Source organism: Enhydra lutris, unplaced genomic scaffold, assembly GCF_002288905.1.
Source record: "Enhydra lutris kenyoni isolate GAN:26980312 unplaced genomic scaffold, ASM228890v2 scaffoldscaffold58, whole genome shotgun sequence".
In the NCBI taxonomy this organism is placed as follows: domain Eukaryota; kingdom Metazoa; phylum Chordata; class Mammalia; order Carnivora; family Mustelidae; genus Enhydra; species Enhydra lutris.
The window spans coordinates 285572-308397 of NW_019154142.1; the positions used below are offsets into that span (position 1 = coordinate 285572).

Sequence of the window (22826 nt, forward strand, 5' to 3'; positions counted from 1 at the left end):
ACCAAATAACACAGAGTTAGACCTATTTTTATCAATGCTGTCATGAATAAAGTACTAGTCTTCTGGCAAATTTATACATACCTCTAATAACTAGTAAATCTCAACTTGCAGAAACTATATGGAAATTACCAGTTTTGTTCGAAGTTATTTAATTTTCCCTTCTTTTATCCTAGGAGTCTAATCCTCTCTAATGATAGCACTCATCTAAGTTGGTACTTATACTCCTGAATGCTTTATATTGTAACATTTGCACTAGTTTTGTATAATTCTCTCAATGTTATTGTATTTGTGTTTTTAAAAAATCTCTATGAAACAACAGTACTTCCCAGTTATATACTCTGCTATGAAGTGAAATAGATGGCTTTTTACTGTAACTCTTCTCTGGAACATTTTCATCAGTATCTTATTTAACTTGTCTATCTAAAAAGGGACTTTAAAAGAAAAGTAGCTCTACAGGCAGTGGAGGTCTTTTCCTTAAAGTATGTAATGGTTGCCATTTTTAACCAATTACAACCAATGTCAAGTAATTATAACATTTGATAATATAATCTTATAACTCAAATATCAAATAAATTCTCATACATCTTTTATTTTCTTTCTTGATGTCAAGAATAGAGTAAAATCAATTAATTAGAATCAAAATCAGAAACTATTGAATAATGGCTCAGTTTTGAAACAAACCAAATAAAAATGTTCTTTTCAACTTAAAATATTATAAACTTCAAAATGATTATACACATCTACAGCAAATTTTTTTTAAGATTTTATTTATTCATTTGAGAGAGAGAGAGACGAGAGAGCACAAGCAAGGGGAAAGGTGGAGGTAGAGGAAGAAGCAGGTCCCCACTGAGCTGGGATTCCCAGGACCTGGAGATCATGACCTGAGCCCAAGGCAGATGCTTAACCATCTGAGCCACCCAGGCATCCCACAGTAAGTCTTAAAAATTCAGCTCTGTGGGGGCACCTGGGTGGCTCAGTCATTAAGCATCTTCCTTCAGCTCAGGTCATGATCCCAGAGTCCTGGGATCAAGCCCCACATCAGGCTCCCACCTCAGTGGGAAGCCTGCTTCCCCCTCTCCTACTCCCCCTCGTTGTGTTCCCTTTCTCACTGTGTCTCTGTCAAGTAAATAAATAAAATCTTTAAAAAAAAAAATTCAGCTCTGCTATGGATTTAATGGCAAGTCTTCCATAATCTTCTTCACTAAGAAATTTCAGAAAATCCTTCAAACTCTATAAGCAAATAGCATTTTTATCATTTTGGCAGAAATTTAGGAAAGATTAAATTTTGTTATCACATTGACAGAATTCAGAAAGGTTGCAAAAGACCATTCTTCACTCCTATGATATGTGTGATGTCACACATCACAGCATTAAATGCATTCACTGATTTTTCTAAGCATTTAAAAATAAGCTCCGTATAGCCCTATAAAGAAGAAGCTTCTGTAATTGTAAAATGGTATTTCATAGAGTTTGTAATTTTTTTGGTGCAATTGTACCATAAATATGTATTAAAACACAATTTGGTTAAGAATACCCACAGAATCCCTAATCAACCCACCACCCCATATTTTTCTGGAAGTAGGCAGACATATTCATTATGAACAAATAAAATAAATTTAAGCTAATCAAAAAGGGACAGCAAGTTTGTTTCCAAATCTTAGAACATCTGAAGATAAATTACTATGTAGTTAGAATCCCTCACATAATTATACAACAGGTTTTCCTACAGGTTTGGGCAGTTTGGTAGTTACTGGATAAGATCTTGTTTATAAATCGCCAATTAATCCTATCACAATTCTTTTTAGCTCCTAATTGTCATAAAATTTAAATAAATCTTAATTAGCTAAAAATCTCTTGCTGGCAGAGGGTTTTAACCACTTGGGGGGCAATAAGAGCCTAACACCAGAGCACCGTAACATATGCTTGTTAAACATGGAGGAAAGAATTCTCAACAATCAAGATAATAGTATTTACTCAACACAGCAAATTATGTTTTCTTTGGCTGGGTTGTATCTAAATATTTTCCTGCTAACTTTAAACAAGGACATGACTGGGTCTTTTCAAACTATGGGCCATTCATAAGCCACTAACACCACAAATAACAAGGAACCCCACCCCTTCACTCACACACATATGTGAAAATCTGGCCTCTAAGATTTCATTGTATATAGATTCCTTCTTTAAAATGCAGAGTTAATACAGTAAGAAGAAAAAGACAAAAATCTACCAACTAGGCTGAGCTGCCATCCTCTCCATGTAGTCTTTGGCCATGTCTCGGGCTTCGATGTTCTCAGGATACAGCACGCAAAACATTGCCAAGGCGCCCAGGTTGTTGCCATAAATTTCATTCCAGCGAGCGCTATAGTCCTTGGGGTCCCAAGGAGGAAGATATTCCAAGGGGCTGGACAGCATGGTGTGCACAGCCTCGGTGAGCCGGGCGGCAATGTGCTCGTGGGAGCTGGCCGCCCGAAGCTGGAGCTCTGCTACCTCCGCCCTGGAGAAGTACAGCATGGGGTGGCTGTCGTAGTTGGCATTGGTGAAGGGAATCATGACTTCTGGGTTCTCGTCGGTGATGTAAGCCGACACAAAGCAAAACAAATATATGAAAAACACACTGGGAGCCCCCCGTGTGTGAGTCCTCATCGTGGCATCAGATCTCCAAATCTCCCAGGCAGCCAAACCATCTTCGAAAGATCCTACAGGAGGAAAAAGAAAAGGGGACGTCAACAGGGGAACAGGACAAAGTAGGAAAGACAACCTTGCTTACTAGGAGAAGGTCTAAATATTAAAAACTAAAGCTTATCAATTTAGATTTTTTTAAAAAAACAAAAATTTGAACTAGGAAGAGACTTACTAAAACCTAGTAATTTAGTCACAGGAATAGAAGATACACCATAAGGAACAGGGTCAATGATATTATAATAGCATTGTACAGTGACAGACGGTAGCTATACTTAGGGTGAACATAGCATAATGTACAAACTTGCCAAATGTCTTAAGTTGTGCACCTGAAACTAATATAACATTGTATGTCACCTATGCTCAAACCGGGGTATCTGGGGAGCTCAGTTGGTTAAGTGCTTGCCTTCAGCTCAGGTCATGGTCCCAGGGTCCTGGGATTGAGCCCCACATGGGGTTCCCCGCTCAGTGGGCAGTCTGCTTTTCCCTTTCCCTCTCCCTCTGCCTCTCTCCCCACCCTTCACTCATGTTCTGTCTCTCTCTAAGTAATAAAATCTTTAAAAAAAAAATAAAACTACACTCAAATAAGAAATCTAATAATTTTATTGATGAATTAATTGAGTAAACATGATACTTCAGACATGTATTCATTGAGGAAAACAGAACTTTGGACTTGGGGAAACCACATAATATTTGCTCATGCTGGGAAGACAAACTCTCCTTGGCATTTTTCTCATATTTTGTAACTCAAGAAAGTTTACATCTTATGGTATTTTTTTAGACATTAATATGAAAACCACAATAGCCAAAAGCTGGTGGCGAAATCTTGTCTGGGAATCTGAATGGACATTGGGAAACAAAGAGAGGATCCTGTCTTAATTATAGGCTCCATCACTCTGGCTTCTTCAGGCTTCCTAACACTCTACACTCTGAAGCAGGGATTAGGATGAATACAACTGTAAGAGTGGAAGCAGACAAAATATCATGAGTAAGTCTATATCCTCTTTGTGTCAGCAGAAGGTGGGGACAGAAAAGACAAAAGCAGGGTAACAGACAGCCAAACCCATGCATTCCCTGGGCTGACATCAGCAGGCATGTATGGAAAGGCCAGACAAGGGGCTGCCGGGACTAGAAATGGACAGGGCTTCATTCAGAAAATAAAATCCCAGAATCAAAAGGCTGAAATAACACGTGTGCATTCTCCCCTTATTATTTGAAACCGCTGTCTACTTGTTCATTTTGCGTATGGGATTTTGGTGTTACTCGGTAAGTCAGACGTTGAAACCAAGCTCGTATTTTCTTAACTGCTTAACTTTCTTAAAAATCCTTTTTCCAGTGGCACAGGTTAAAAGAACATCTTTCAAATACAAGGATATTTAAAAAAAAGAAGAAGAAGAAGAAAGAAAGAAAACAAAAAAACAAAAAACCTCAGCCTGGTCTATGTCCCACATCTGGGATAAAGCAAGCATAAAATCCCCCAGAGGAAAGTAAGGGAATTCTTAAAATTCTTCAGAGGGGAAAGGTTATAGGAAGCAAACCAGAAAAAGACAGTTTTATGTAAATAATGAACAGTAGTTTTCAATTATTAAAGAGCGAAACTGATGGAGAAAAATCAGCCTCCCCAGCTGAACACAAACTATTTTTCTAAGGAAAAGCTGCCTCGTCACATTCACAAGGAAGAAAAGCAAAGATTTAACATACCCTGGAGATCGGTCCCTATTCTCAACTTGCTGTATCTCCAACAGAAAGGCAATATGCCATTACTTACGGATGTTGCCATTAATTCTAGTATTCTTTGTATTTCTGAATGTGTTTTAGACTATTATATATATATAATATGAATATATACGAATATTATATATACAAATATTATATATAATATGAATATATACGAATATTTTATATATATAATATGAATATATACAAATATTATATATAATATGAATATATACGAATATTATATATGTGAATATACGAATATTATATATATGAATATATACGAATATTATATATAATATGAATATATATGACTATTATACATATAATATGAATATACATGACTATTATACATATAATATGAATATACATGACTATTACATATATATGAAATTCAAGGGCAGCAATTTTACAAAGCATTTTAGATGTATTTCAAGAGTCAAACATATTAATAAAAAATTGGTATAGCCATGCTAAATAAAATATATAAAACAGAAATACTTCTTGGACTGTACTCATATTATGTCTAGCACCCAAAGCTTCCAGGCGGCTGGCTAGACCCTTCAAGGTCAGAGACCCGGCCAAAAGAAATAGTCCTCCGTGGTTCTGTCTGAGGGGGGTGTGGTCTCTGGCAACACAGAGACATGACTGGGTCAAAAGTAATGCTGGGTCCCAATAACCCCACCCTCCACCCCGAGGTTTATTTTTTGCTCTTTTCATTGAACACTCATATGAAAAATTTAAAAAAAAAAAAAAAGCCTGCCTATATTAAATGCCCCAAAGCCTAAAACTGGATGCAGTTATCAATGCAATTAACATCGTGGAAGTTTTTTAGGCGCCCAAAGTGAGGATGAATTGGAAGTTTCTCCTTTAACTGACCCCTACATGAAGAGTACAGAAGATCTCTACTACTGGTTTTTGAATGTGTAGCTCACGTCCTAGGTGTATGTGGGGAGGTGAGCCACATTGCTTCCCACGGCGTAGGTCATGCCTGAGTATATTTAAACAAGAAAAGTTGCTCCTAAAGCCCAGAATCTCATTACCATGTTGGTTTGGGAATCACGCCCCCTCCATATGCCAGCTGTTAGTGAAACTTCCCTCCTTATTGCTTCAGATTCACGTGAGGGTGTCAGGGCAGCAAGGCTGTGAGCTACCGCACACTCAAAACCTAAATTCTTGTTGGGATACCACATGGGGCAATGCAGACCCTACAGAAATTCCACAGAACAATCAGGCACACAGACAGCCTGAGAAGAAAGGGTTGTAGCGTTCATCATGTCACAGAGTGTGTTGCCTTCCTTTCATACTGCCCTCAACTCACCCTGCCTCCACTCTCTTCTGAGATTAAGGCCTTTGTTGATCTATCCAAAGAGTTCATTTCTTTGGATCTAGCACAAACCTCTATCACATGGAACTGTTGGGCTTTTTTTTTTTTAAGATTATATATTTATTTGACAGACAGAGATCATAAGTAGGCAGAGAGAGGCAGGCAGAGAGAGGAGGAAGCAGGATCCCTGCTGAGCAGAGAGCCCGATGCGGGGCTCGATCCCAGGACCCTGAGATCATGACCTGAGCCGAAGGCAGAGGCTTAACCCATTGAGCCACCCAGGCGCCCCTATTTGGGCTTTTTATATGCTGTGCCTCACAGAAGGTGGGGCCGTAGCTTCTTCTTTGCATCACAGGACTTAGTACTGTGCTTCACAAGGAAAGGCCACCTCATAGATGCTGGATGAACTGAATTAACCCTTGGACTTAGGCGCTGGCAGAGCAGATATCGTCACTAAAATGAGCAAGGAGAAAACGTATTCCCCCTTATTTGAAGCCAAAGCAAGTTTGGAATTTTTCAGAAAAAATTTCTGCTAGTAAACTAATAGAGGTAAATACTCACAAGGCTGAGAAACTTCTGTAGCCTAAAAGCAAATTTCAAAGAAAGAAAAGAAAAGAAAAGAAAGAAAGAAAAAAGAAAAGAAAAAAAAGAAAGAAAAGAAAAAGAAATTAAACTTCAAGTTTAGCTCAAACTTATTTTAAACTGGTAACCTAAAGGGAGACACCTGCCGTCTTAAATCTGTCCAGTAAATCACCCTGAAAAGCCCCCACATTTCCAGTCTTTGGATTTCCCCTTTTACCCTTGGCATTCTGCATACCACTCTGTAGAGAGAAGAGCTGAAGTTACATGAAAGGAGAGATTCTCACGATCATTTTAGGTGGGCCACAGATGGACAGGTTTTACGCCAACTTATTTCAATGGGAAAACCATCACTGGTACATCTAACTGGAGATTTCAACAGAAATCTAAAATATATAGTTTTTGTTTAAAACACATTTACATTTAAAAGTTAAAAAAAATGGATAGGGCAAAAATTGTTGAAAGTAGTAGCTAATGACTAAAGTTTGGGAGATGCTGAAATGCTAAGTGAAACAATGGCCACTGAGTTTACCAGAAGGGCCAACTCTGACTCTCCCACTGCCCCACCACACACACACACACACACACACACACACACACACACACACACTCACACACACACACACTCACTCACACACGGAACAAGTCTGTACTTTCAGACGTCTGTAGGTGATCTCTCAAGCCACTCTCCCCCTAGTTCATGTATTGCAGACACAGCGGAGCACTGCTGGCTCCCTTAAATCTTTAGGGTGCACTCAGTCCAGCTCAAGAGCATGGCATTTTCAACATGGCAACATCATGGGCAACTAACTGCCCATGTGGTACTTGCCACTAATATTTCAGTTTACCCATAATTCAGTTCTCAGGACGTTTCTGAATGACTCATATGGAGCCTCATTTCCCCTAAAAGCCTTTTCTCTTCTCTTCCACTATAACACAGTAGTTTTTGTTATCTGGTTTTCTTCTCATTCTTCTGTCTCACTCTACACAGCTCCGAAAGCAAAACGTTCCTAAATTTTTACCTAATCAATAAGTACAATATAGTCATTTATGAATTACCCTGTCACTACCAGATAATTGAGGCAGCAATTTGATCAACCCCCTGACTGAATGCCCAGCCCGTCTCTGCAGCAGTCCAAGTTGGACAGTATGCTTATACCAAGCCAAATATTACAAAAAGTATTTAACAAGATGCCTGAATTCTAATTATTTTAAGTAGGTCCTCACAAAGCAACAATAAGCCTAAAGTTATTTTGCTTTAATCCTGGTTCCAACAATCCACTGTAGCTATTATGATTGCTGACACACAGAAATTTTGGTGAAATGCTTTTCACATATTTGATCTTTTACTTTACGATAACTTGATGTGACAAACAGTATTAATAGTGTCTACTGATACTCTAACAGTATCTTAGAGGAAGAACTAGAACCCATGTCTTAAATCCCAAGCCAACATTCTCTTCTTTAACCAAATTTTTATTAATACTCAGTGACATTAAAGTTTCCATTTTTGCCATCCTTACACAAAGAAAGCACAGAAAGAATACGTTCAGAAGGAAAAGAACTGAAAACTATTAGAAACATCAAGTTTCAAAATGAAGTAGGTTTCCAAATGGTCTGGGACTGTTTATAAATGAAACACATGGTAGCACAAAAGTTCTTTCAATTTCCCTGGCTTCAGAAAATACAGAAAGCATAAGGATTGAAGAGTGACCTTACCCTGTAGAAAATAAAACATGTTCCAAATTAAGATGGATTAAAAATGCAGTTACAGCATGTGTCAAGTCCCAGGAGCACAGCATTATGATTAACACTGGGCACGGACAGAAGACTAAATCCCTGCTTTGCTGTCTGCTAGGTTTGATCAACTGACTCCTGCTCCCAAAGTCTCCATTCTCTCATCCATAAACCAATCCCAACTTCATAGGGTGATTAAATATTATGTGATGTACTTAGCATAGACCCTGACGTGAAGAGCTCTATAAATATTTTTAATAAAAGGGAAGAAGTTTCAGACACGCAAGTATATTAACCTATCCATAAAATATTTTTTTTGAACGAAACTGAATATTATAAGGAAAAGAAGGGGAATCACAGGTATTAAGTACTGGGCAAGGTCAATGTCACTTTTTAGAAACTCATCTGAAACTCAAACACGATGCTCCTGACTTTTTAAGACATCATTCATTAGTAAGCTCAACACTCACTGGAAAAGAAAGCATAAAACCCTTGAGATTTTTCAAGTATTTGCCAGGAGTTTTGCCCTCAAAGAAAAGAATAATGATTAAATAAATGGTATCTGAATTTGATTGCCTCCCAAGGCCCATAATTCGTGGGGTATAAAAGGTGACTGCTTCTTGCTGTGTTCTTTCAAAAGGCCCAGTGATACAACAGGGGCTGGAAAATAAAATCTCTGGCAGGAGAGTGTTTCCTAGCGATAAATTTATATGACTGAAACGCTACATGAGTACTTGGGAGACATCTGCTAGCCCTGCCTGAGCTGATAAGGTAAACAGTTGACTCAGGCCATGTCATCAGTATCTCAGCTGATCATCCTGGACATGCTATCCAATATTAATAAAACTAAAACCCTCCTCCCCGAACATACATAGAACCACAACGTCAGTGCCTTCATTGATGAGAAATACAACTATCAAGCAGACTGGGAAATATTTTCTGGCTTCATCAGAAAACCACACAGGTAGTGAAATTATTTGATAATTGCCGGGTGAGGGGCCCTGGGCTTGGGGCAACTCAACCAGTCAAGAGCACCGCCATGACTTGCTTGAAAGGAGGCTGCGCTATACCATCTGTCACAGATGTCCTTGAGATATCATTAAAAACAAAAATTTTTAAATTGAATTGTAATGATATTTAGGAAAGAGCAAAATGTACACACCCCACAGCTCCTGCCACCACCCCCGCCGATTTTAGCTCGAGAGTACATGTTCCTGTTTGCCCAAGCCAATGGAGAGGCCCAGTAGCCAGCTACCTGATTAGGACAGCTAAAGACTTCCCACACTAGAACTGGATGTGCCTGTATCCATGAGGGGCTAAACCAGTCCTGCAAACCAGACAACAGAATGCCCCTGACCTTGGATCATTTCCCTGGAAAATGTATAGGTGCTATAGAAGTTAGCAACTATGACTCCATTGAAAACCAAGTTCCCTCATCTTCAGGCCTCCAGTCAGGTTTCAGGCAAACTCTGACACCCTGAGAGGACTAACATATACCTTCAAAGAGCTGCACATTTCCTTCTCTAACCTATTTTAGGATTTAACTCTCAGAGAAATCTATTTCCAAGTATTTGAGAACCATCTTGCTGTGGTCTCACACATACTACTTCACTGTTTCCACATATTTTAATGAAGGGAAGGTACATATTTTTAAAGTTCTCCTTACTTTTCTATTTCAATTTTATTAAATGTATAATTAGGATCCTTTTTTCGAAAAATAATTTTACCTCAATATCAAAATAAAACCTTTTATGTCCTTGGTAAATTTCTGTAGTGAAATAAATCTAACATTATTCTTACATACATCAAATCCTAAGAAAACATATGGTTTTGGTACTACACAATCATTTGCTAAAATTATATTCCCTGATGTGAAAAGCCTGTAGACTCAGCCAAAAAAGAATATTTTAAAAACCATGGGCTCTTAATCAAAACGAAAAGTCCCTTTTACTGAGGGTTTATTGTTTTCCTTATTTAGGGTAAAATGAAATATGTCTCCCCAAAAAGTCATTTCCAAAACAAAATCCACAATATGAAATTATAGCATATGGAACCCCCAAGAATTTACACACACTACTGAGGGAGTAATTACAACCTTGAACGCACACAGCAAAACCACACTGTATATAATAATGGTACTCACCACCTTCACACTCAACATTGGAGAAACTTTAAGTTAGGTTTGTAAGTTAAGTGCAGCTCTGTGCAGTCCAAGACCATTTCTATATTGTTCCTGGGAAAGTTTTTCGTGAAAAATAACACATTTTCTGACAATGTAATCTGAAGCTCACTTCTTTCTAGACCAACAATGAACACTATATAACTTCCTTCTATGAGAAGAATGGTTAACCTAAATTACGTTTAAAATGAAGGCTCCATCTCCCAATCACCAGAGGACTACTTGAGTAAGTAATTTAGTGGCTATCAAACTGAAGGCATCATTTCGTGGTAGAGCTCTGCCTGGTGTGCATTACTACAAAACTAAGAACCATTAAGATCCAGCTTTGGGGGAGCCTGTATCGCTTAGTCAGTAGAGCATGCGACTCTTGATCTTGAGATCATGAGTTCAAGCCCCATGTTGGGCATAGACGTTACTTTTTAAAAAAAAAATAAATGAAGGTATTACCTAAAAAAAAATTAGATCCACTTTTTGAGAGAGTGACTGTCTTACAGAAAATAGGAAGGAAGTAAAATCTGTTCTTTCATGGAGGCAAAGAGAAAGCAGGGTAGAGGTGAGGAGGAGAAGCTACAAAGTCACTGAGGAGATCAATGAAGCAGCTAATTTTACCTATAAAAAGTCTAAATGAGAAAAATGACATGGTTGGTTATACTTTCTAAGCTCTAAGTAAATACTAGTTTACCTAGCAGTCTAACAATTGAACACCTTCTAATCGGTACCTCTTTATTACAATTTTAATTGATCTTCTTAATGATGGTGTTAGAATACAATATGCTCAAGTATTTTCAATTTTTTTAATTCTGGGGGCACCTGGGTGGCTCAGTCAGTTAAGTGCCTGCCTTTGGCTCAGGTCATGATCTCAGGGTCTTGCAATCAAGCCCCACATTGGGCTCCCTGCTCAGCAGGGACTCTGCTTCTCCCTCTCCCTCTGTGTTCTCTCTCTCTCTCTCTCTCCCTTGCTCTCTCTCAAGTAAATAAGTAAAATCCTTAAAAAAAAAAAAAAATTCTGGGGGGTGCCTGGGTGGCTCAGTTGGTTAGCCATCTGCCTTCAGCTCAGGTCATGATCCTGGAGTCTTGGGATTGAGTCCCACATCCTGCATCTGGCTCCCTGCTCAGCAGAGAGCCTGCTTCTCCCTCTCCCTGGCTTATGCTCTCTCTCTGTCAAATAAATAAAATATTTTAAAATAATACATAAGTAAATAAAGTGGTTAAGAAATTTTTTTATTCTGATACTATTTTCAGATAATATAATGTTCAATATAATTAAGTGTATTTCTTTTTGGTATTCCAAAGCTTTTAAAAAGTAGTAATTTTTTAAAAGATTTTTAAAATTTATTTGTCAGAGAGAGAGAGAGAGCGCACAAGTAGGGGGAGCTGCAGGCAGAAGGAGAAGCAGGATTCCTGTTGAGCAAGGAGCCTGATATGGGACTCCATCCCAGGGTTCTAGGATCATGACTTGAGCTCAAGGTAGATGCTTAACCAAGTGAGCCACTCAGGTGTCCCTAAAAAAGTAGTAATTTATGCACATTAAGTTTTCCAATGCATTGTTTTCCAGAACTGGAAGATCAATTTCCCATCCATGTCAGGGGTAAGAATTTCTTGTAAATACTAATTAATTAATTCAGCTATGTATTGAGAAGCTATTAAATATAGGAACCCTGCTAGGCATAGTGATAAAAAGTAAACAAGAAAAATTATGCTCTGCTCTTAACAATTATAAGATAAAAATCTAAGAAAATGATTTTTCTAAGGGTTTTTTGTTTTTAAGGATTTATTTATTTGAGAGAGGGTGCACATTCGTGGGAACATGAGCAGGGAGAGGAACAGAGGGAGAGAATCCCAAGCAGACTCCCCATCAGTAGCGGAGCCCCACATCGGTCAATCCCATGACCATAAGATCACAACCTGAGCCAAAATCAAGGGTCAGCCACTCAATCAACTGAGCCATTCACAAGACCCTGAGTTGGTTCATTTTAAACTTTAGAACTTATATTACTCTGACAATAAAAATGATTAGGAATTCTCCCTTAGTTTAATGTAATTTATTTAACTGACTATAGCTGGCCCCAAAAGAAAATTAACAATTTTTTTTTCCTCACAATTCTTCTAAACAGTAAGTAACCACAAATTCTCTGGAAGGTTCTACAAAACCAGCTATGGCTTTCTCAGCAATAGCTTTAACCATGAAAACACTTTTCTGGTATTACTGGCTCAAAATATAAAGCATAGAAAAGAAGATAAAGAGAATGAAGCTAGTGGCTAAATATAACTTCATATAATTTCAAACAACAGTTAAACAAAACCATAAATAATCATGAAAACTAAAGCACAATTTTTCTTCCTGCCACAGATCGACAAGGGCAGACCAGTGACGTGGCTAAGAGAGCTCATGGGGGGATCAGAGTGGCTTTTGTTACCTCTCTGTGACTTTAGACAAGCCAACTATCGATACCCAGTCCCTCATTTCCAATGAAGATGAAAATAGTATTCATCTCATATAACAGTTGGGAGATTAAATGAGGTAACACTTACACAGCACTTAACACCTTCTGGTTAAGACTTCCCCCAAAATGCTAGTCATCACTGTTCACCTCAGAACATGATTAGTGGCTGTGGCCACAGGCTGGAGCCAGACTTCCAAGGTCTGAATCCCAGTGCCACCACAGCCTTAGCGAGGTGCCTGTTTTCCCTAAGTAGACTGGATAAAATAATACCTTCCTGATAGGGTTTCTGTGCTCTTCAATTTGCTGATACACCTAAAACATTAAAAGGGTGTCTAGGACTTAGAAGGTGCTCAGTAAGTACTAGCAGTCATCCTCTTCTCAGAGAAACCAAGGTCAGTCCAATGGAGAGGAAGTGTGCCATGACACCAGGCGGAAGCGCTCACTAAACTGTCACACGCAGAATGTTATTTTTAAAATAGGTACAATGCATTGTGTGTTCAGAAGCTAGCAGAGTCATCGGGAGCCTAAAAATATCAAATAATTTTCACAAATACAAAGTATCTGCAGCCAGGAGGTTTCCCCTTCTTCCTTCTCAACAGCACATTTATAACTTTCAGGCTACGTATTCCAAGAAACTGAACACATCTGAAAAAGAAAAGAAGTCTTCAATCTATTTCTTCATCAACCAATATTTATACAGAGAGATAAAGTTTTCTGATATACCATAATGACACATATGTGTTTATAGTCAGAAAAACATCCTACAGGGGCGCCTGGGTGGCCCTGTGGTTGGGTGTCTGCCTTCAGCTGGAGTCATGATCCCAGGGTCCTGGGATGGAGCCCCATATCAGGCTCCCTGCTCAGCGGGAAGCCTGCTTCTCCCTCTCCCACTCCCCCTGCTTGTGTTCCCTCCCTCGCTGTGTCTCTGTCAAATAAATAAATAAAATCTTTAAAAGAAAAAAAAAAAATCATCCTACATACAGAAACACCAGTCTTGACAAAATTTAAAAGATGAAAAAAAAACTTTGAACCTAAATGCAACTTAAAAAAATCTGATATTTGACTGAAGTACTCTTTCTACTTCCCCTAAAAGGCAATACACATTAACTTTCAGTTGGTAATGTAACTCCTAGAATTTGTAGATAAAACTACCTGTAATTCTATAACCAACTCTCCCCCCTTTAATTTTTCTTTCTTACCAGTTGTGATAGCTAATTTTATATGTCAATTTGACGGGCTATGGGCACCCAGATATCTGCTAAACTTTACTTCTAGGTGTTTCTCCAGCAAGTGGTTTCCGTAAGAGGCTAGCATTTGAATCAGCAGACTAAATAAGAGTAAAGGGGATTGTTCTCTTTGATGTGGGTGAGCCTTATTCAACCCACTGAGGGTCTGAACAGAACAAAAGATAGAGGGGGAATTCATTCTTATTCATGCGCACTCACTCTCTCTACACTCTCTGCCTGCCTGCCCGCTGGCCAGAGCTGGGCCATCAGTCTTCTTCTGCCCTTGGTGTTACACCGACACCTTTCCTGGCCTCCAGCCTGCAGAGCGCAGATCATAGGACTTCTCCGCCTCCAGACTAGAATGAACCAATTCCTCTGCTGCAGGGTCAACTTGAAGGCTCCCTTTCTTCCTCTCCGTCTCTTTCCTGATTTCAGTCAACACCACATGTCCTTGTAGGTCAGGTCCCCTGCTCCTCTAGCCCAGTATCTGCAAATCTCCATGGAATGAGCCATGACATCAATTACAGATTCTCAGGCTACGTACTGTAAAACACTTCACCTCTCCTTTGTAATCTACTCAGTGTCACTCATTTATAAATTTAGCTAAATCTATGTATATTTGGGGTACATCCTGATATCATTCTCCTCCAGGATCTGGTCCTATAGGGTTAGCCTCTGATAATGACTCTAGGAAACACTAATACCATCCTCAAGGTCCTACCATGCTAACCACCCTATGCAGGAAATGGTAGGCCCACCACTCAAACCCTGCAAAATTTCTAAAAAAGGCCTGTTCTATTCTACCAGATTCAAGTTTGTTTGTGTACCTGCGGCCTCAGGCTGGGTAGTACCAGCATGACCAGATGGTTTATACTAACGGTGTGGCTGATGACAAACTCCTATCTTTGCTCTGAGGGGCTAGACTCAGAATAGCTGGTCAGTCATGTGGGTGCTGCAGGTCTACACGAATGGAGCCTAGTAAAAGCCCTGGACACCAAGGCTGGGGTGAGCTCCCCTGGCTGGCAACTCTTGGCACAAGTTGTCGCATACTGTGATCAGGAGTGCCACTCCACAAAGAGAGGAGACCGGAAGCCTGTGCCTGGTTTCTCCTGAACTCTGCCCCACGTACCTTTTCCCTTTGCTGATTTTTTAAAAAGATTATTTATTTATTTATTTATTTATTTATTTATTTATTTATTTGACAGAGAGAGATCACAAGTAGGCAGAGAGGCAGGCAGAGAGAGAGGGAAGCAGGTTCCCTGCCGAGCAGAGAGCCCGATATAGGACTCGATCCCAGGACCCTGAGATCATGACCTGAGCCAAAGGCAGAGGCTTTAACCCACTGAGCCACCCAGGAGCCCCCCCTTTGCTGATTTTAATCTGTATCCTTGGCTGTGTCAAACCATATTTATTCATGATTAAAACACCTTTTTTGTGAGTGGCTTCTAGTGGATCACTGGGTCTGGCAGTGGTCTTGGGGAACCCCCTCCCCAGTCTTCTTTTTAGTCCAGTCATGTAAATTCTTATTAGAAGTACGAGTCTTAGGGCGCCTGGGTGGCTCAGTGGGTTAAAGCCTCTGCCTTCGGCTCAGGTCATGATCCCAGGGTCCTGGGATCGAGCCCCACATCGGGCTCTCTGCTCAGCGGGGAACCTGCTTCCTCCTCTCTCTCTCTCTGCCTGCCTCGCTGCCTACCTGTGATCTCTGTCAAGTAAATAAATAAAATCTTTAAAAAAAAAAAAAAAAAAAAAGAAGTACGAGTCTTGCCATACAATTGGCCCCATTAGAGAGTACTGGGACACTATTCACCAAATCTTTTTTTGGTACTCAACTTTTGCTATTTTTCTAGGATTTATCCCCAGAAGAATGATTCTGTCCAAGGATCCTGCTGTTGAAGCAAAGGACAGAGCAAAATATACAGTACGAGACTTAGAGATGGTCTCAAAGTTGTAGGTTATTATCCAAAAAAATGAAACACACAGATGTTAGGCAAAAGGCTTAAAAGAATTTCATAGGAAAGTAATTTGCTGGCATTAAACCTACAATTCCAGCTTATTCAATCAAAATAAAAATTTCATGTATTGGTTGAGTGTATATATACATTCATGAGTATGTATACGAGTATATTTTGGAGAGTGATGCTTTTCTCTCTATAATGAAGCTCTTTTTCATTCCTTATTTATATTCAAGCATTCTTCCATTTTTCTAGTCTTCAAATACTCACCAATGACAACATTTAACTTTTTTGCTGCCTTTAACATTCTCAAACATTTTTATATGCACTTTTTTCAATTCTCATTTTTGTCTCACAGATCATGGTTCTTTGGCACCAAAATCCCTGAGTACTTTCCAAACGTCCTCTTATGAATCATGATCAAAACTCAGAATACCACAGCTTTGGTTTGTAAAACAATGATACATACATGTAATTAACGAAAGACACAGGCACTGTCTTCTCGGGGCTTGCCCCGTCTCAGTTACTGGCAATCAACCCTGCCAGCAACTGAGGCCCAAACTCCCCCTCCTTCCCTTACCCATGCTGTCTCCATGTCTAAACCATCAGCCAATTCTGTTGACTCCACCCTCAAAATACATCCAGAATCCAGACACTTTCACCACTGCCATAACGCCTAAGCCATGCCATGTCTTGCCGGAATTACTGCAAAAGGTTCCAAACTAGTCTGCCTGCCTTCACCCTTACCTCCCAATGGCCTGTTCTCAACCCAGGAGTCGGAGCCATCCTTGTTCAATTAAAATTCAGGTTATGTCACTGTTCTGTTTAAAATCCTTCAGTCGGGTGCCTGGGTGGCTCAGCTGGTTAAGCAGCTGCTTTTGGTTCAGGTCGTGATCCCAAGGTCCTGGGATCGAGTCCCACTTCTCCCTCTCCCGCTCCCCCTGCTTATGCCTGCCTGCTCTCTCTCTGTCAAATAAATAAAATCTTTAAAAATAAATAACTAAAGTAAAATAAAATAAAATAAAATATCCTTCAGTAGCTTCCCATCATTCAGAGCAAGAACCAAAGTGCTTACAATTACTCTTAAGGTACTACATGGCCTGCCCGTGTTGCCTCTCTGCTTTCTTGACCTCCAACTCTCTTTTTCCCCATTCTAGCCATGTGGCCTCCCTGCTCTCCTTGTATTCATGGGGCACGCTCACTCCTCCGCACCCCTCCTCAGTGCCTGTGTTCTTTCTGCCGAGAATGCGAACCCCCAGACACCTATGTGGCTTTCTCTCTTGCTTCCTTTAAGTTTTTGTTCAAACGTGACTTCCCCAGCAAGGCTGGCTGTTACCATGTTATTTAAATCAATCATCACCATTCCCTAACTCCCTTCCAGGTTTTACTATTCTTCATAATACTTATAACCTTCTAATCTACTACATAATTTATTATTTCTCTTGTCTGCCTGGCTGCCCCTTCTAGAAAGCAAGCTCCATGAGGGCACTTTGCTTTCTGCTGTATCCCCAACATCTAGAAGAGTGCCCGACACTTAATAAACATGCAGAGTTTATCTACTGAATGGATTCACTAATGTGTCAAGATGTTAACCTTTAAAAACTCAGAGATAACTATACACGTAATTATATAGCTATATTACTATAACTACATAAAAAGAAGCAATAAAAATCTCTGTGTACCAAGACAAACCATTTGAAGGTAAAATGGACAATGTTTGATCCTTTCAAGGTTACACTTTACTGACAGCTGCCACCATACCCACTGCCTTCCCAACCCTCCCTCAGACACAAAGCTCTCACCATATCTGCCCCAGGCTGCAGGGGGCTTGCTGTGCCCCCCAAGTCTTGCCACATCCTTGTTAATGTGCCTGGCTCACCTCAGATCACACTCCACGTCCTGAGTATCCCATTCTGTTTCCCACGGTCCATAGATGGTTTTCATGGGTTTTTCTCTAGATCCTTCTCTAAAGGCCACCACAAAACTTTCAGCCCATTTCACACTGGATTAGACATTCCGCCACTTTTCCCACTATTCCTGCCCAGACCAACCAGGCCTCTCCTTCTGCTGGATGGTTGATTGTCTGGTGCTAAGACATTTATTAAAGTTGTTCTGTTTCGAAATTTAGAGTGATTCATGTCCTCACTTTTAACTGTATTCCCAAAGATTATTATTTAATGGTTTGGTATAAGGGCTTTATTAGTGCTATTTGTAAATTTAAAAAAAAGAATTCCTGGACTGATAACATTTCTTTTAGCCAGGAATTCAAAAGAATCTGGATGCTCTCTAATGAATTATTTTTCATACACCTATTCTACTCCTATTATTTTGTGCTAAATATCTTATTATGGTGAGTTTTTATAGATCTATAAAGTGTTACTAGCCAGGAAACAATCTAAAGAAAAGCTTTACTAGACTGCTGGAAACTATGATCACCGTGCAGAACAAAAGAGTAACTCCTGGCCACAGATCTGCAGGCCAAAAAAAAAAGTGTCCTGACAAAAATATCCCAAGTCAGAGCCTGAAACATGGCTAGATATTTACTGTTTGTGTCTGTATGTCCAAGGTCATGCATGCTTCACTGGATGTCTTGGTGAATCAACAGTCTCTATGTTGCACAGTCTGTAGCATCCTACTCTGGGAATGTTAGCCTGTTCTCTGCATCTCCTAATCTAGGCATACACTTCTCATCTCCACCTACCCATCTCACCCAACCTCTGCTCACAAGCAGATTCCACCTAGTTATTTCTTTTGTTCAAACTTGATGGCATTCTCTTCGTGGAGCTGGATGCTAGAGAAAACTCCTTTTGTGCTAAGCTTATTTTCTAAACTTCCTTCTCGTGTATCGTCCTAAATGAATGTGGAGGTAAGAGGACCACCTGAGTTAAATGAGGTAGGGAACCAGGGGTCACGTGGGCTCCTTCCAAATTAAAGATTTTATAAAGAAACTTTGATTCTTTCAGTGACTCCCTATGCTCTGCTGTGCTCTCTGGGAGGCCAAACCTCATTCTTTCCAACCCACAAGGGAGGTAAAGCGAGCCTTTTTGATTCCTGGGGCCACTCGTTGGTTCTCTCAGTAACTCTCCTGGTACATTTGCCACTTGAAATCCCCACTTGTGGATGTACTCTTTTTAACCATCACAGGCAATTTCTATTGCTTGGGGATATTTCTAATGTCCTCAGTGACTTAGAAACCTCAACCATACTTGCCCATGCCACCTGGATTCCAACAATAAACCTGAGAGGCCTCCACTTCTATCTGACCTCAGCATATGGACCCACTTACTCACCTTCAATCGACTCTTCAGTAAAACCATTACTGTTGATACTTTGGATTTTTACCTCTTTCCAAAAGTATTCAATTCTTCCTTTATCACCTATACTATGGACAGTGATCTATCATCCAAATTTATAGAGAAGACTGAAATTATCCACTGCAAGTAAAAATATCCCTAAACTTCTCTGAATACCTTTATCTCTAATCTCCAAATGAAAAGAAGCAAAAGACTGCTATTCTGGAAAGAAGAAAGAAATGAAAAGATCCCTTCAGGAGACAGGGATACACTGATATCTCAGGGCTGTCTGTGACATGTCCATCATTGCAGCCGTTCAGGGAATGGTGCGGGTCCAGGCAAACAGCAGACAGAAGAACCAACGAGAGCTCATTAACTGTTTCTCATACAGACCTACAGATTCCTCCCCCTTTCCACAATCCTTCTGGCACACCGTGGTCATAGTGTGGTAGACTCAAAAGATCGGACTTGGGAGTCTGCTACAGGTTGAACTGTGTCTTATAAAAGTTCATCACGTAGAAGTCCGAATCACCCACCTCTCAGAACGTGACCTTACTTAGAAGCAGGGTTGTTGCGGATATAATTAATAAAGAAAAACTCATATTGGAGTAGGATGGGTCCCTAACCCAATATGGTTATGTTTCTAAAAAGAGAACATTCGGACACAAAGAGACACACAGGGAGAATGCCATGGGATGATGAAGGTAGAGATCAGGGTGAAGTATTGCCAAGCCTAGGAATGCCAAAGATTGGCAGACACCGCGGAAGCTAGCAGAGAGGCATGGAATAGACTCTCCTGCATGGCCTTAGAAGGAACCAACCCCATCCAAGCCTTGATCCTGGACTTCTAGCCTCTAGAATTGTGGTGAAGAAGAATTCTAACTTCTAGAATTGTTTAAGTCACACAGTTAGAGGCACTTTGCTACAGCAGCTCTAGCAAATACAGTCCTAGCCCTAAATTTTCTCATTTCTAAAGCAGAGATCATAATTCTTATTGCTATAAACAATAAATATATATAGCGCTTACCAAGTGCCAGGAACTGTGTTAAGGACTTCACGTGGATTAACTCATTTAATCTTCACCAGGCCCATAATGTAGATATTAATATCATCCCCTTTCTACAGATGAAGAGACTGAGGCATAGGTGGGTTGACTAAGTTACCCAAGGTCACAGACAGTGAAGAGCCGAGAGAGAAAACCTCTATTTCTCACAATAAATAAATTTCTCACCCAAGAGCTTCCACAATCTAACACTTGCCTGCCACTTTATCACTCATTTCCTCCCTACACAAAGTTCTACCTTTGCCCTTACCTGCTCTTCCTTGAGCACAACTCACATTTTTATTCTCACTGTAACTCTCCTTCCCGGGTTTGCCCTCCATAATGGTTCACACCCGACCTCTCATCTTTCTCAAAGAATGCAACGTTCTTTACGACGCCTTCCCTGCAACTCATCCGTAAGTGGTCTGCCCTGTGGCCTCATACATGACCGTTCGATAGACCTTGAGAATTCGGGAACAATGCCAGCCAAGAAGGTGCTTACACCATCTTATAAGATGGCAAAAGCAATGAAATTTTCACCCGAACCACTAAAGTAAAACGAAGGACGTTTGCACGAGAATCACAAACTAGTTGGGGTGGAGGAAGATGGACGGGGGAGGTGGTGCCTGACCTGGGCCTAAAAAGGGGTCCATAAAAACGTTTATAGCCTTACATGCATTTAGTAATGTACGCATTTAGTACTAGTTACATGCATACCGAGTTACTTGAAGGTGTATATTCCTCTCTCATTTTTATGGTTTCAGTCCTCTCTGGATCGGAGGTGAATCTTACCCACTGGGCTAGAAGGGGTCTGCGAGGCAGGGATCTTGGTCGGTTTCCTACGGTGATTCCTACAGCTGATTACATGCAATCAGACCTTCCAGAAATACTCGGGGAAAACAGTGAAGGAACAGATCCAAAATGAAGGGAAGAAAGAAGAGAGAATGTTACAGGAGAGAAGTGAATTCCCACAGTTTTCCCAAGTTCTCCTCAACCCAGCAGCCACTCCCTTTCTGCTTCCTGTGCCTTGGCTCAGCTGCCCTGCTTGCGATGCCTTTTTTTCCTTCCCCTTTCTGGCATAAAGTCCTCTGAGGCCCAGTTCATTCACCCCTCCCAGCTGGGTGTTCTCTGCCTGGGGAATCCTACTACGGATCTCCTCCTTCCTGCAATTCTACTGCATGCATTCGGGTCTGGTCCTCACTTCCTTGTTCTCATGAAGTTTCATACTCGGTTATCCTTCTCCCACCAGATTTTATACTTCCCCAAGGCTGGAAACCATGTCATATTTATTGTGTATGCTTTCCCTCTTCACCTCCACACAGACGTCCCTTCAAACACAGAAGTACCTGGCAAATACTTGCTGAATGACTAAATCCTTTCAGTATTTCTATCACTGAAGTATAATGTTCTTTCATCTAACTCTCCAGGTTCAAAAGTGCATTGGAAAAAGTTATATACCAAAGCATTCATTCCCAAGTAACACAGATTTATCTTTTCTAAAACTTGCAATCACTGAACCAAACTTCAGTGGCTTCACCAACAAGAAAAAAAGGTGTAAGCACACAAAGAAGGATCTGTTATGAAACCGCCCTAACACTGCTAGCTCAATTCACCTTCTTTAGGCATAGGATTTATCATTTTATGGCAATTTAGTAATATAAATACAACACACATTTCTTCCCCAAGAAGTGATATTGAATGTGGTCCAACTTAACCTGAAACTTGCAAGATGAAATTCAACAAGTAGAAATGAAATTGAATTTGTAAAGTTCCCAAGTTCTTGCAGCAGATACTCATAGCACTATTTGTTCATTTGAATTTAATATGGAATAATTCTATGCAAGTCCCAATAAGTCTAAAACTGTTAATGGTGAGAACCTTAGAACCGTAACATAGTACATGGTTAACTTGTGATGAATCCAATCTGAACAATGTTTGTTTCCTTAGAAGAAATGGCAGAGCTTAAAATTTTTAAATGTTCGGGGAGCCTGGGTGGCTCAGTGAGTTAAGCCTCTCCCTTCAGCTCAGGTCATGATCTAAGGGTCCTGGGATCGAGTCCCACATTGGGCCCTCTGCTCAGCAGGGAGTCTGCTTCACCGCACCACGCCCCCCCAACCTGCCTCTCTGCCTACTTGTGGTCTCTGTCTGTCAAATAAATAAATAAAATCTTTATTTAAAAAATTTTTTAAATGTTCATTTAGTTACGTAACCTCTATACCCACTGTGGGGCTCGAACTCAAGACTCTGAGATCAAGAGTCACTAGTTCTTCCAGCTAGCCGGCCAGGTACCCTAACAGATTCTTATTTTGCTCTCTACTTCTACTGGGTCCTGAGTAGAACTGATATAGCTTCTAACTCATGGAAGATTTAAGGTGAAGATAAAGGAGGTAAAGAAGAAATTAAGGGACGCCTGGGTGGCTCAGTTGGTTGGGCGGCTGCCTTCGGCTCAGGTCATGATCCCAGCGTCCTGGGATCGAGTCCCGCATCGGGCTCCTTGCTCATCGGGGAGCCTGCTTCTCCCTCTGCCTCTGCCTGCCATTCTGTCTGCCTGTGCTTGCTCTCTCTCCCTCTCTCTCTCTCTCTGACAAATAAATAAATAAAATCTTTAAAAAAAAAAAAAAAAAGAAGAAGAAATTAAGCTTGCCACCAAAG

The 22826-nt window shown here is 40.3% G+C and overlaps 1 protein-coding gene across 1 annotated transcript in view; it reads right to left on the minus strand.

Moving 5' to 3' along the window:
- The window catches only part of LOC111158324 (dermatan sulfate epimerase), an 86218-nt gene that overhangs the window by 55953 nt on the left and 7439 nt on the right, over window positions 1–22826 (minus strand). Inside the window, exon 2 of the mRNA XM_022520300.1 lies at window positions 2228–2696. Coding sequence (XP_022376008.1) covers window positions 2228–2643 — 416 coding nt within the window. The 5' untranslated portion in view covers window positions 2644–2696. The remainder of the gene's footprint in view (window positions 1–2227; window positions 2697–22826) is intronic.